General features: G+C 52.9%; 1 protein-coding gene across 1 annotated transcript in view; it reads right to left on the bottom strand.

The window, feature by feature from the left end:
- Nucleotides 1-715: 715 nt before the first annotated feature.
- The window catches only part of KY (kyphoscoliosis peptidase), a 51,287-nt gene continuing 37,804 nt past the window's right edge, over nt 716-14,198 (bottom strand). The window contains exons 9-11 of the mRNA XM_024244260.3: nt 10,973-11,161; nt 9,425-9,615; nt 716-5,261 (exon numbers count right to left, since the gene is read on the bottom strand). Of these exons, the coding sequence (XP_024100028.1) occupies nt 4,366-5,261; nt 9,425-9,615; nt 10,973-11,161 (1,276 nt within the window). The 3' untranslated portion in view covers nt 716-4,365. The remainder of the gene's footprint in view (nt 5,262-9,424; nt 9,616-10,972; nt 11,162-14,198) is intronic.

Raw genomic sequence — 14,198 nt, forward strand, 5'->3', positions numbered from 1 at the left:
AGACTGTTCTAATAACTCAAGAGTTACTCCTTCTTTTGTGTGGAAGGCTGTTTCTTCTGACTTCCTCTTAATATGCTGCCGGGTCTCCTTCCTAAGGAGAAGCATGCTGGGCCTCGTTTTTGTGGATCTAGCAGCGAGAGACATGACGAAGCCAGATTTGGGAACACAAGTTCTTTTTGTCCTTCACACTACAGCTACGAGAATGGTCTCCATGGTTACAGCAGCTTCTCAGAAATGTCTGGATTTTTCGTTTTCTGTATTTCTCTAAATGTCTAGTTTATGAATAATCTGCTTAGGTGACCGGCTGGAAAGTTTCTGCATGTATATGAATATCAAGAAGTACATATTTATATACATTCAAAAGAAAAGTAGGCTGATAGGCATTTTTGGCAAATTTTTTTTCTCCCACTATAAAAATAAATTAGGATTGACTTTAAAATTTTCAAGTTAAACAAGATTCAACGAAAGAAACAGTGCCTTCATGTTCTTCAAAGGCATGTGAACCACAGAGTGGCTGGAGCGAACCTAATTATGTTTTCTTTAATGTGAAATAGCTATTTGCCTGACGTTCCATTCGCATCTCACCGTCGCGTTCAACTGGCTGGGACATCGATTTTTTTCTAGGGCTTCCTTTGAACATGAAAGCGTTTTTCCTGTTTCTCTCCATTTCCCACCTTGTGAAATACATGATAAGAATGAATCAATAATTACATTGTTGGATAAAAATGAATACAAATTTTATTGAAAAACAACACCAGCAACAACATGGAGAAAGCATACTCAACAGCCACTGGCCCACACAACTCAATGCACACATTATGAGAAGTAATCACCTCTTTCAATTGCCGACTACTTACTCCAAATGAAAAGAAATTATAGACCTAAGATAAACCAAGGTGGGCTATAGAGGCATACCATCTTTGAAAATTTTGCCAATAGCAAATGATGTAGTGATGCTGTTAACCCTCTGTTTGCTGCAGGCAGACCAAGATATCTCAGGAATTAATTGGTTTGGAGAGGAGAAAACCCACTCCTTCTAGTGAACATGGCATCTAAAACCTCAGACCACTGGGAAAACTTTTCTCCTTTTCAAGTCCTTTGAGAAGAGGATTTCACAAACTTTCTTGGCAACTTGTCCCTCCTGCTTAACAACAGGAAATAGTTCTTTATGTCTAGCCGAAATCCTTCATGCTTCAGTTAGTCTATTTATTTCCTTTTAATCTCAGCAGGCAGTGAGGAGGCTGTCCTGGTAGGACAATGTAACATATGGGGAACTCACAATGATCATAATCAGATTGAAAATGGAGTCCAGCTGAGCTGGTGGCACTTCTGAAACAAGCTGGAAAGAAGTGAACTGCAGTTGTGGTTGTAGTGCCTCTGCCCACCACTCCTCCACCCTCCGTTCCCTTCTGCCCTGTGGCCTGGGGGCTGCCATCCTGAGAATTGCAAGCAGATACTTTCTGAGTTTGATCGGTTCCAGTCCTTCAATGGTATAGTAATGAGTGTAGTCACAGCTGTTCCATCCAGTCCTATGTCAAGTGCTTCTGTTTCAAGAGGTGATTTCCAGGCAAAACAGTCCCATCACATCCCTTGTCTTTTCAACACACCAGGTTGTCCCCCAGGATGTCCTCACAGCTTGTGCGTGACAAAGATGTCCTCCGTGTACATATAAGGAAGCACTGAGAAGCCACGAGAAAGCACTTAGTGATTTTAACATAAACATTTCCACGGCATTTTCAAGTTCTGCGTAAAAAGCCCGGTGATAGATCAGCCTCGCGGTGCGTAGCGCCGGCAGCTCCGCACTTCGGACACCTGGGGGCGCCCGTGCCATTCCACCGGCGACTGGGACTCGTCATCCGGGAAACAAAGATGGGGATTTAAAGAAAAGCCTTCAAAATGCAACTCCGAATGTCTACCCTGAGCAGCATGCGTGTAAAAATTCATGAAGATTAGATTTCATTTCATGTATTTTTACTTCGGTGGAAAGAAATGCAGGTGATTTTCTGACTGCGCCTACAGCTGTCTTTACAAAGGGGGTGCCTGGTTAAATGAGAGGGAGGGGCTTGCCGACGCCCTGCGGTGCTTTGAGGGGCGGGGCCTCCCTCTCTGGTGCTGGGGACAGCTCCTATTTTGTTGGGTGGCATTCTCTGCATGCTCCAGGATGTATTGATTAATTATATTGCATATCGAAAAGGTATGGGGGTCTCCAGCAGGACTAAGGGAGGCAGCCAGCGCGGGGTCCAGTGAGTGACATGCGTCATCGAAGGCGCTTACTGTTTTGATGAAACAAACACATTTCTTTCAGCCCATAAGATCAGAAGTGTGCAAGAAGGCTGTTTTCAGGGTGTAAAACTCCCTTTGTTTCCCTGTGGTGGTGCATAGCTGTTATGCCTCCGGGGCCTTTGTGCATTTTTCAGGTGTGAGTGACACGAGGCTGGCTGGGTGGCCTGGGTGGCACAGACTGCGGAGGGCGCAGGACCTGCCCAGGACAGTTCAGCCCCCCAGGGGAGACACCCCTTGTGCTCGAGGCCCCCGGCCTTGTGAGCTGGTTCTGGGCTAGGCCACCCTGCTGGGTGGCAGTGGGGACTTTTAGGGGAGGGATCCCGGGGGATAATGAACAGAAGTGTCTGGAGCCTGGATCTTCAGTCAGGCCTGGGCAGGGGAGGCTGCTGCTGCCTGGCAGTTTCCTCACCCTGTGCTCTGGATGGCAGGGGCCAGGCCCTCTTGGTTCACCTCTGTAGCCCAAGCATCTGGCACTTACCAAGGCACTCTGTGAGCATTTGTTGGATACAGGGATGTGAGGGTGAGTGCCACGGAGGAAGCTATGAGGGTCCCAGCTGGCCCTGGCTGTGGCTGAGCCTGGAGGCCTGTGGAGGGGCTGTGGGGAGAGGTGCCAGGCAGTGCTGGCTCTCAGGGGTGGGGGGCCAATGAGACAGCCAGGGGCCACGGAGCTGGAGAAGCCGGGAGTTCAGCAGGGAGCGTGTCTGTGTGCCAGGATGGTTCTGCAGTGGCCATGTGGGGCCTCTCTTGCCTTTCCCTCTCATCTGCCCTCGCTGAAGCCAGCCTTTCCTCCGTTGCCATGGCAACGGCAGCCTGAGGTGCTGCTGAGGGCCAGCTGGGCATCTGAGGCCTCTCAGTCTGTGCCTGAGCAAGCAAGGGGCCCTGAGCTGTCCCCATGCAAGGTGAGACTGGAGAGGGGTGTCTTCTCAGAGAAGGGAGGAAAGGAGACGGAATAGGACGTTTTCTCTGAGACAGGCACAAAAGCTGCTCCCGCGCAGCTGGAAGTCTTCCCAGCCCTGGCTTTGCTGGTAGAGACACTGGGGGCAGGCAGAGCCCTGTTAAAGTGTGAGTCTCCTCGGCATTGCCGCACTGCACTACTCACCTGATCTGCGCCCAGGTCCTTATTCAGGGCTATCCACAAGACTCCCCAAGGGCCTGGCCAGCCTCTGGAGGCTCCCTGTGGAGGCGGAGCAGGGGCCTGAGGCCCAAGCTCTGCGAGGGCCTGGAGGGCATTCCAGGCCTTAGACTGAACTAACTGCCCTGCGTACTCCTCTCAGAGCAGAGCTGGAGGTCTTACACCCTCAGACCCAGGCTGCAGCTCTGCCAACAGTGTCCCTCCCTCCTGGACAGCCACAGTGGGCATGGGCTGCTCTTTGCTTTCCAGTCTCCTCACAACTTTCTGGTTGTCACATTCCTGACTATACTTAGGGACGTTGGAGATGATCAGCTTCCAGCTAGTTGTGGGTCAGCTAGCTTCCTCACCACACCCTTTTTCTTGGGCTCTTGAAGAACAAGAAGTAGCTAATGAAGAGGCAGAAGGATGCGGAAGATGATGAGGTCTGGGAGGAGAAGATAGTCCAAGATTCCCTGGGGGCCCGGAGCTGTCGAGAGGCACGGTGATATTGCTTGAAAGGGGTTCTGTGATTCAAGGACAACCCAGCCTTGCAAATCATGTCCCCTTGGGCATGGAAGAGAATTCTCTAAGCATCACGTGAAAAGCTGTCAACCTGGGCAATATCCCTGCTTTCCCACATCAACCCTACAACAACAAGAACAACAGCAGCACTAATACGAGAAGGGGCATCTGGATGCAGGTGTACAGTTTACAATACCTTCGATTTACATAGCACCTTTTCCTTCTAAAGAGCCACTGCCTCTGTCCCTTTAGTCACAGCCACACCTGAGTGAAGGCTTCGGAACACAAAGATCACAGCTCCTGTGGCAGAGGTGGGACACTGAGGCAGAGGCCTAGAAGGGATTTCATGCAGACTCAGTGGTGTCCAGGGCTCCCTGCACTTCCCTTGAGCCCTCCCTGGGGAGGTCTGGCCTTGGCCCTTTGGGAGGGTAAGACCGGGGGCACAGCCCTCACTGGGCATTCACTTTGTATTTCAGGATGTAGGAGTAGAAATTGTGGTTGGCATTCTCCAGCACCATGACATAGACTTCCTGGCAGCCAGCTGTGCTGCAGCTTCCCTCCCAGTAGCCCTCGTGGTTCAGGGTCAGGGGCCATGTGTCCTGCCCCTTTACCAGGACTTTGGCAATACCATGCAGCTTCAATTTGAATGGGACGTTCCGGTTGGCAGGAAGCACACCTGACAGAGGCTCCAGCAGCTCATTGTCCTGCCCCCAGTTGCCAAAGCTCTCAGGGAACATGGGCCAGTTCACCTTGGTGTTGGCACAGCATAGGAGGTAATTAAAGACAAAGATGTAGTTTCCTGGTTCCTGTCTCTTCTTGACAAAGATCTTGAGGGCAAACTTGCCTGCATGGGGCAGCTGGACTTTCAGCTCGGTCTGCTTCTCCCGGTGCAGCTGGAAGATGTAGCGCCGCTGTGTCTCCTCAGTGATGGGGCCATCATCCCCGTGGAGGGAAGCCAGGACGTTAATGCCCTCCTCCACGCTAAAGCTGATGGAGCAGCGCCCGTCGCTGGTGTGGATGATAGGGTCAGGGTGGGAGGGCTTCATGATGCCCATCTGCTCCGAGAACCAGCTGGGGCCCACGGGCTGGTGAAGCTCAGCAGGCAGCTGGACACCCATGTCCACATAATTGCACTTGAGCGTGTACTCCAGCACTGAGCTGTAGATGTCGGAGTTGCCCTTGGCGAAGATCTGCAGCTTGTGAGTGCCCATGGTTGGAGGGTACACCTCCAACTTCATCCCATTCTTCCTTAGGCTCAGCAGCCCATGCTCTTGCTTGCCATTGAGCATGAACATGAACAGTGTAGGGGCGCAGCTCTCAATGGTGACCGTGGCCTTCCCGTTCACTGGGGAGAGAAATTCAGGGTCAGCAGAGATGGGTCCAGCATGTGCCGATGTGCTGGTAAATGTTTAACAACTGTCTCCCTGGGAGAAAAACGTCCTGACTTATGTTGCTTGCCTATGTCCACAGCGTCAATACTTACACCACAGTCCATTTCAAGCAACCAATATGACTTCACTGAGCCTGGCATAAGCCAGCGGCAGCACACCACTGGAAGGGTTCCCTACTCCCTTCAGGTGGTTTTCTTTGAGAGAAATGAAAGCTAAGGGGCCTCTAGAAAAATTTATCCCCAGCTGTATGTGTGCATCCTGCCCAATTGATTCACATTAGATGAAGGTTGCCGGTGTCCAGAGAGGGTCGTGGGTCAGGAGGGGCACCATCTCCCCCAAGTCTCAGGTCTAGCTTGCACCTTGCTCCCTCCAGCATCTGTCTAAGTGTCAATGCTGTCATGTCAACATATTGTCCTTAAAACTAGTGAGAATGGCTTCACTCCCTGAGACTGTGCACAGGAGGTTGGGGTGGGGCAGTTCCCTGATCCCCACCTCCCCCACCCCATGCTTCTCACATAGGTGTATCTTAGCCGTGTTTCAGGAATGGGTCCTGAAGAGTCAGAGTGTGCACAGGAGGGTCTTTTGCAACCCCCACACTTCCACCCCCCATCTCTCCCCTTGCTCTGAAGTTTCATCTTCATCTGTCCTGGTCATTGATTTTCAGTTCTCCAGTCTTTGTAGCCCATGAGGACCCACTGCCTGGTCCCTCCTGGCTCCCAGGGTCACAGGGAGGGACCATGGCTTCTCTTAGGGTCTGGCCTTAATTCTCTCAGAAGCTGGTCATCTGCTCCCAGCCCCAGCAACCTCCCCAGCCCCGTTCACAGTTGAGTGCAAAGGAAGGAGAGAGGCTCTCTGATCCATGTCCCTAGGAACTTCCCCCTAGCTTGGACTCTTGGTGGGAGAGGCAGAACACTGTGCCTGGGCTCTAGGACAAAGGCCTGAATAGACTTCTCATTGAATCTGCATTCCATGCCGACTCCCACCTCAGGAATGGGAGAGGCCCACATGGGCCAGCGTGATGGGGAGGCTGCTTAGACAGCCCCTCTACCTTCTTCACGGCTGTCCCACCTCAAAAGCTGTCCCAGCCCTCTCAGATACTGCCCACTCTGCACCTGCCCTACACTCCCACACATCCCCCCACTGCCTCCATTTCCCCTCTGCCTGTCAGCTCTCTGGCACTCCAGTGACTTCCCTCTGCCCCCGCCCTCCAGTGACTTCCTAATAACGAGGCCTCTCAGACCTTGGAGGACCTAGGCTGCTGGCCTCCACGCCTTCATCTGAGTACTCTCCCCTCTTTGCGACCCCTACTCTTTGAGGCCTGGCCCTCATCCCACCCTCTGAGCACTGCTTAATTCCAATGCCATTGCTTCCCCTTCTGTTACACTGAAATTGTGTGACTCTTGGTGCTTTCGTGCTATTTTATTTGTCTACATGCTTTCTCTACTGCCTTCAGCCACTGCATGCCACATCTGTCCCATGTTAACCTCCAAAGGAAGGTGACCAAGATCAATAGACTTGCTATCCCCTCTTGGTGGAAACCCTCCTCTCCCCTCACTTCTGAACCAGCTCAGTGGGCAGAAGCTACCTCAGCTCCTCACTGCTCACGGCCCCTGGTCCTGTTCCATCTCACAACTGGCTGTGAGTCTTTTCTGCAGAGTGAAGCCCAGATCCCCCTGCGATTCACCTTTGATTGTGGAGCGCCACCCAGCACCCCACACAGCAGCCCCAGGGCTCCTTTGAAAACATCCACCTGGCTACTCCTGGGCTGACGGCAGAGCCCTCAAGCTGGAGACCCGTGGAGAAGCCTGTCTCTTCCTGCCTCACCAGTATCAAGCACTCTCTCAGATCCTCCAAGGCTACACCTCTTCATGCCTCAGGGTCCTCTTACCCTCTCCTCCCTCCCCACCACTTCCCCCAAACCTGGATAAGGCTTCATGGTAATGTCCCCATGGCAAAGCAGCCCACCTGGACCCCTCAGCTGAGGCTGAGTTCCCTGGCAGCTTCTCTCCTAGCCCTGGCTGTCCTTCAGGGAACATTCCACTGCTGTAATTCATCATGTGAGCATTTTTGTGTAGTGTCCGAACTCCTTGCTGGCCTGTGGGCTCTGTGGTGAAGGGGCTAGCCTGTTTCATTTCCTGCCACATCTTAGTGCCTGGTTGCGGTGCCTCACCCAGAGGGTTCTTGCCAAAGGTGTGTTGAATGACTGGGAAGACTTGAAATAAAGGACTGGCCACCCCTGCAGACCTCTGTGGGAGTCCATGGCTCTTCCAGTTCCCCCTGCCTCCTCCTCCTCCCCTCTCCCGTCCTCCTCCCCTCTCCCCTCCATGGTGCTCTCCTAGAGCCTGGCAGCTTTCCACCCCCCTATCTAGGTGCCCTCTTTTTCCTTTCCTTTCTGCTCACCTCAGTTTCCCTATTTTGCTTCCTTCCCCTCCCCACTCTTAACAGAACTAGCTGCCACAAAGAAATACTCTGTAAACATGTATCAGATATATGGAATCATATTTAGGTTTAGATTTCTATAAATTAAGGAATCTGGTGTTTATATTTTTGTGTTTCTTAAAAAGGCAAACTCCACTCAATGACATCAGTTTGGTGTTGCTTTGACCTGGTCAGTTCTTTCCGATATTTCAATGGCCTATGATACATTGAACAAGCCCTCCATCTGTTGTAAGCATAGGAAATGGATTCTCAAATTGAGCAACTTCACACTGTTATTTTAGCCGCGGGAGCTGCCAGGTATTTGGAGTTGGAAGAGTATGCAAGAGCTCAGCAACCTGGCAAAGGAAGCCATTGTGTGGTGGAAGGGACAAGTCAGTTGGAACTAACTTGGGGACACCTCTGCTCCTCACTGCCCCATTGCCCTGAAGCATGGGTTGGAGCTCCCTAGGGGCTCTGGGCCCACCCACAGGCACCCTGCGCTAATAGTCAGTGTGAGCTCAGACCTCCTGTCCTGGGTGGATGGAGGCCCCAGTGGCAGAGACGGTGCCACCAGGCAGTCCTTTGCTGAGGTGTGGGAGGCTGGGCTGACCCGACTTACAGGGCTCTGCAGCGTGCCTAGGCTGTGTGCCCAGCACTGGATCAGGCGCCAAGGCCTTGGAGAGGCATAAGAGACAGTCTTCCAGAGAAGGCCCTGCTTTTTTGTGACCAGTTCTGGCCCTCCAGGGTAGCCCCCGTATGCCTCAGAGTGTGCAAACATATTCAGCTGCCATGGCTCTGTGGTGAGGGTTGGGAGATCACATGTCAGCCCAGGCCAGCCATGGGAGATGGCTAAGCTGGGTATCCTATACTGCTCCAGGGGAGTGGGCTGGAAATGGCTGGGTCCCGCCTCCAGAAGGGAGGGGTACTGAGCCAGCCAGGCAGAGGTGCTGGAGCCTGGCCCTCATCCAGGGGTGCCTGAGTTTGGAGGCTGGGGGCTTACTGTGTTCCCGCCTCTCCTCTGCTGCCTAGAACATGTTCATCTCTGTCTAGCTACTATGCCTATTCTCCTCTCCCAAGACCCAGCTCAGTGGCCACCTCCCTAAGGAAGTCTGCCCCAACTCTCTGTCTCGGGTGGGACTGGCCCCACCTGTCCTGGGAGACCCATGCTGCTCCCCATCCTTGCTGGTTGGACCACCAACACCCAGATTCCAGCTCTGCTGAGGCCATGTATTCTCTCCAGCAGGAGTTGGGGAAGAGAACACAGCAGGCCAGTAGCTTCTGTTGGGGACCTGAGCCCAGGGGCTATATGTAGCCAGGGTGATGCAGTCCTTTTCCCTGCTATGTGAACTGAGAGAGACTCACCCAGCTAGGAACTGCCCAGCCCTGGCTTCTGTGACAGGCCAGGCTGTGTGTTCAGCCTTCAAGTTCTAGGAAACCTGCAGCCTTCAGACACATCCCTTTCTGGGTTAATGCTAGTGTGAGTGAACTTCTGTCCCTGCTGATGTGGCCTATGCCCCTCCCCTGCCCTGATGGCCTGGGCTGCCTCAGCAGCCTCCACACATCCACATGCACACACAAGCTTTGTGCTAAGCTCACAGGCCATGGCCCTGGAAGGGAGCAGTCTCAGGCGGGCTCCTGGAGGACAGTGCAAAACGCTTCATTCCTGCTGCTAGCACACTGGCACCTGCTCTGGGCTCACCTGTTCTGATCATGGAAGTCTCCGGGTGGGCACTCAGCATCCCTTTGTTGTAGAATTCACTCTTGTGATACATGTTGTTCTCAAACTGCCTCAGAGATTGAGGAGGTTTTAGCAGCTGCCAGTTCTTGTTGTCTGGGAAGTGGTCCTCGATGAACAGTGCAGGGTGGGTGAGGAAGTAGAACTCATTGTAGCTGGAGCAGAGACAAGCTGGTTAACAGCCATCTCCATGCAGGGGAGGCAGGGGCCCAATACACCCACTGGAGTGGTCCTATGGACACCCTGGATGGGAAGAGGCACCATCTCCAACCCTAACATGGGCACTGGAGACTCCTCCTCAGTGGATGCTTCCAGAAATTATAGTCAAGGCAGGGTCTGGGGTCCCTTCTAAGGGAAGGCCACAGCCTGCAACTGTGGTCTGCACTCAGTGCCCTAGGCTGTCGAGGGGAAAATTGACTCCCTCATGCTCAAAGACAATCAGAAGTTCAAAGAGGGGAAAGGCATAGCCTGTGGACCACGCAGTGGGGTCGTGGGAAGGCAGGGAGACAGAGCGCTTGAATTCACTGCCTCCATCTACCCCAGCCTGTTTCTGTGCTGTGCAGCTGTGCTGGTGGGGACCTTTTGTGGCTCTCCAGGGCCAACTGGAGTGCTGCCTCTCTGGATGTCAGTAATGGGGATCAAGAGAAGAACAGAGAGGCCCTTCCTGAGATGGGGGAGGCTTTGCTCTGCCTAAGAGGAGCAGTGTTGAGCATAACAGAGGTAAAGAGGGCATCTGTGAGTACGCGAGCCCTGTGTGTAGGATGTGTGTGCACACGGCTTGTATTTGTCCCATGTGTGGGAGTGTCAAGATTTAAGCTGCAAAAATCAGAGAGAGCACACTCATGTTTCTGAATAAAAAGGGATCTGAGCTGCTGATAACATCATGATCCATGAAGAATATTGTATGTAGCCTCAGGTTAAGGCCAGGATTGGCCAGAGCCCCAGAGGACAGAAATGCTCCAGTGCCCTGCACCCCAGCCGCCCTGCCCCACTGTGCCTCACAGTGACCCTGCACCGCCAATAGCACCCCTTCCCCAAAAACCACAGCCCTTTCCTCAGAAATGTGATACGGTCTCACTCAGACCTGAGAGGAGAAGGAGTCTGGTGTCTGGGCAAAGCAGTAAGAGAACATTCTGGCATTTGTGCCTGGTAATGTGGTCAATGGCCAAAGTCTGGAAGGGAACCTGCCAACAACTAAAGAAGGCTATTAGCCCTGCCTTTCCTCACATGTGGTCTGGGGGCAAACGCTGCAGGCTTTCAGTGCTTTGGTGGAGGGAGTTATAGGGAGTCAGAGTGGGGAGTTTCTCAGCGGAGGGTGAGGTGACAAAAGGGTCTGGGCCCTCACAATTGGCCTGGAGCCAGCCCACTTCAGAGACAGGGAGGAGTGGGCGTGGGGCCTCCTGGCTCTCCTTCCCCTCCCGCTTGGCCTTCTCCACCTGCTGCTTCATGCAGCCTGGCACGTCCTCCACTTCCACCTGCCAGACACCCAGCAGAACTGAGACAAGTACTTACAGGAAGGTGAATTTGGAGGTGGTGGTGTCCACCAGGCCGCTGCCCCAGGTGCTGTCCACCAGGTGCCATCTTCCCTCCAGGTACACAGCATTCCAGGCATGGTCAAACTCCCCCGAGAAGCTCTGCCCTGTCTGGTAGCCGAAACCCTTGGAGTAGCCAGGCACGGTCATGCACTGCACTCCGGCGAGCCTGGGGGCAGGACAGGGGGTCTGAGAGGGGGATCCTGCTGCAGCTTGCCTCCAAGTTTGTCCATGGTCTCAGGTTTCAGGCATGTTTGCTGCCCATCAATTCTCCCTGTCTATCCTTTTTCTTGCTTCTTGTACTCACATATAAACAGCCTTGAGGGCTTTTATCTCTGGGCATGGGGGACAGGGAGATACAGTGCTGGCTGGTCCTGTCGGTACAGACTGGCTGCAGTCTCCGCTGTCTGCTCCTCCCCTGAGACCAACACCATTCAGATCACTTCTGAAATGTTCATCCCTAGAGCCTGCTTGACACGCTCCTCAAGCAGCTCTTCAGGAGGAAAAAATGGGGGCAAGCGTGAGGCTGGCTTCAAGAAAATAGGACCCGAGAAATGACAATGTTCCTGCAACAAAACCTACATGTAAGGAGTAAGCACAGCTGCTGGGAGAACCAGGGTGCTTCTGGACATGCGACTGAAGAGATGGGTCTCGTGACACGGGTGGGATGTCGGGGAGTTGCTGGTTGTGAGGGTACAGAAGCCAAGCCCTACTCCCCTGCTACTCTTCCCAAGGATGCCTGCACGGGAACCCCAGGGCAGGCAGTGGGTGTCTCCAGCCCTGGCCCAGGGAGGACTGGCCAGCTGCCAGTTTCCTCAGGTCTGACTGGCAGTTCTGTCCTTTGTGAACATGGTGCAAAAGCCATCATGGTGCATTGAGGTCATTTGCTGACTGCCTGCCCTGGCCACAATTCTGGAGTCTCCTGTGGCTGTCCTGAGGGGAATGGAAATGCTGACCAGTCAACCTGAGCTTTGGGGTCCTTTTGACATTGTGCTCCCCCACTGCTTATAGTAGAGCTGGCACTGCTTTCTGGGAACCTGGATGGGAATATGGGCATGGATCACCTCTGAGGAAGACATAAAACTAGACATTTGGAGTTAAAACCCTGAGGCCCAGGCCTGGGCTATGGGCACCAGCCCAAGGCCAAAGCAAGACCCCTGGGTGTCCTTTCCCGGCCAGCTGGTCTTGCTCCTCAGCAGCCCTGCTCCCCCAAGGACAGCCAAGGGGATGGACTGTGCAGACAATTTCACTGCTAGTCTGACCTAGGGACATCCCATGCTAGCCCTCCTAGGGCCTTTGTGTAAATTAGAAAAGGTGCCCCTTCCTCAGGACATTTTCCTTGCACTCATGGAAAATTGGTGTAATAGATACAAAACCTGTGAAACCGAGGATGTGCTTGATGCCCCTTTGATGGGGCTCCTTTGAGCATCACACAAGCTGCTCAGTCCCCAACTCAGTGCTGACCCTGTGCTCTACTCAGCTGAGCTGAGTCTGCAGTCCAGGGTGTTGGTGGGGCGTGTTTCAATGAGATGGGCCCATGGGGCTGGGCCCTTCCACAGACCAGGGCTGCAGCCTCAGTTGCTCTAAACAAGAGGGCCACGGAGCCTCCCAGGGTAATGGGGTGAAATGGCCATGCATCTACCATAGGAATCGGGGGAATCTTCCCTGTAAAAATGAACGTGTAATTTAAAATTAGCAAAATATTGGATTAAATATTACTAATATATGTCACTTGCTGAGAGAGTCATTGGGATCGAATGTGATGTCCTGAGGGTTAACAGATTCTACTTTCCCTGCCATCAGTGTTTCTTCACATGTATGCAGTGATGATGTGTTACCGTGTCTGCCTTAACCTCTGCTCACCTGCGGCAAGTCCGGGCCACTAGTGCTGAGGTTCCTTAGGGGCTTGGAAGTTTTCCAGCCCCCGCCCTTTTGCCTGTTGCTTCACAAAAGGAGGTTCAGGCCTCCTAAGCCCTCTAAGGAATCCCATGAGAACATACCAGCTGGGCTCTGTGGGAAGGCTTCTGGGAGCACTTGGGGGCACGGGGACAGACTGCAAGAGAAACTAGATCCCAGTGTTGTGATTTTCTGCTGGCAAAGGCCATAAGCCACTGCAGGGCGGATGGAGGCAGGAGCTGAGGAGACCATGGAAAGAGGAGGAGAAGGGGCAGCCTGCATGCCTGGAGTGCCCTCTCCTCATTTCTCTGCAGTGCAGACAGCGGAGGGTGGTGGGGAGAGCTGAGGAGATGCAGGGCTGAGGGGGTTGTTCTTAGGATGAGGAAGTCTGGATGTGTTTATAGTCTGAGAGGAAACAGCTAGCAGAGAGGGACCAGAGGAAAGCAAGGCCAGAGGAGTAGGTGGAGGTGTAGGGGTGGGATAGACATTCGATAGGAGGTGGGGCCCCATCTACTCAGAGACTGGGTGAGGAGAAGAAATGTTGTGAAAAATATTTAGTGAGCTAAGCAGTGCCCCTGACATGATGTGAACTGACAACAGCATGTCAGTCTCTCCAGTCAGCACAATGTCATGCCGATGCTGTGTGTGTGTGTGTGTGTGTGTGTGTGTGTGTGTGTGTGTGTTGCCTGCATGCACAGAGAAGGAGGGGCAGGGAGTGAGAGGGGGAGAGATGGCACAAAAGGCACCTGATCTCTTGGCAATGAGATTATAGATGATTTTAATGTTTTTCTTGAAACTTCTCTATATTTTCTAAATTTTTAATAATGATTATATGTTACTTTGAGAATTGGAAAAAAAGCCATAAATACTACTTAAAATTATATTCTTCAAGAAATTACTTTCCACTGCTGCCTAGAATGTCTGTGCATATCACTTTCCCGGATGATGTGGAGGGATAAGGGGAGTCCTGGGAACAATGGGGCTTGGAGAATGGCTCGTTTTGCATTAAGGTGAACTGATTTAGTGGAGCTGCGGACCTCTGCACATGCTGCCCACTGATGCTTGTCCTCTGCTCAGAGCCACCTGGAGTCAGGGAAGGAAGGACAGGAATTTAGCATTTGTGCAGCCTCCAGGCGGTGGGGTAAATCAGAATGGGTATGGAATATCCTCCTGGGAGAAGCCATGTCCTAGGCCATGTGCCCAGGGGGACATCCTGCCCTCAAGGGGGTGAAGTGGAGGCAAGATTGGAAAAACCAAGTCAGGGAGCAGTAGTGAGAGCCTGCCCCAGCCCTGGAAAGGAAAGCAGGAAG

Source organism: Pongo abelii, chromosome 2 (genome assembly GCF_028885655.2).
Source record: "Pongo abelii isolate AG06213 chromosome 2, NHGRI_mPonAbe1-v2.0_pri, whole genome shotgun sequence".
In the NCBI taxonomy this organism is placed as follows: domain Eukaryota; kingdom Metazoa; phylum Chordata; class Mammalia; order Primates; family Hominidae; genus Pongo; species Pongo abelii.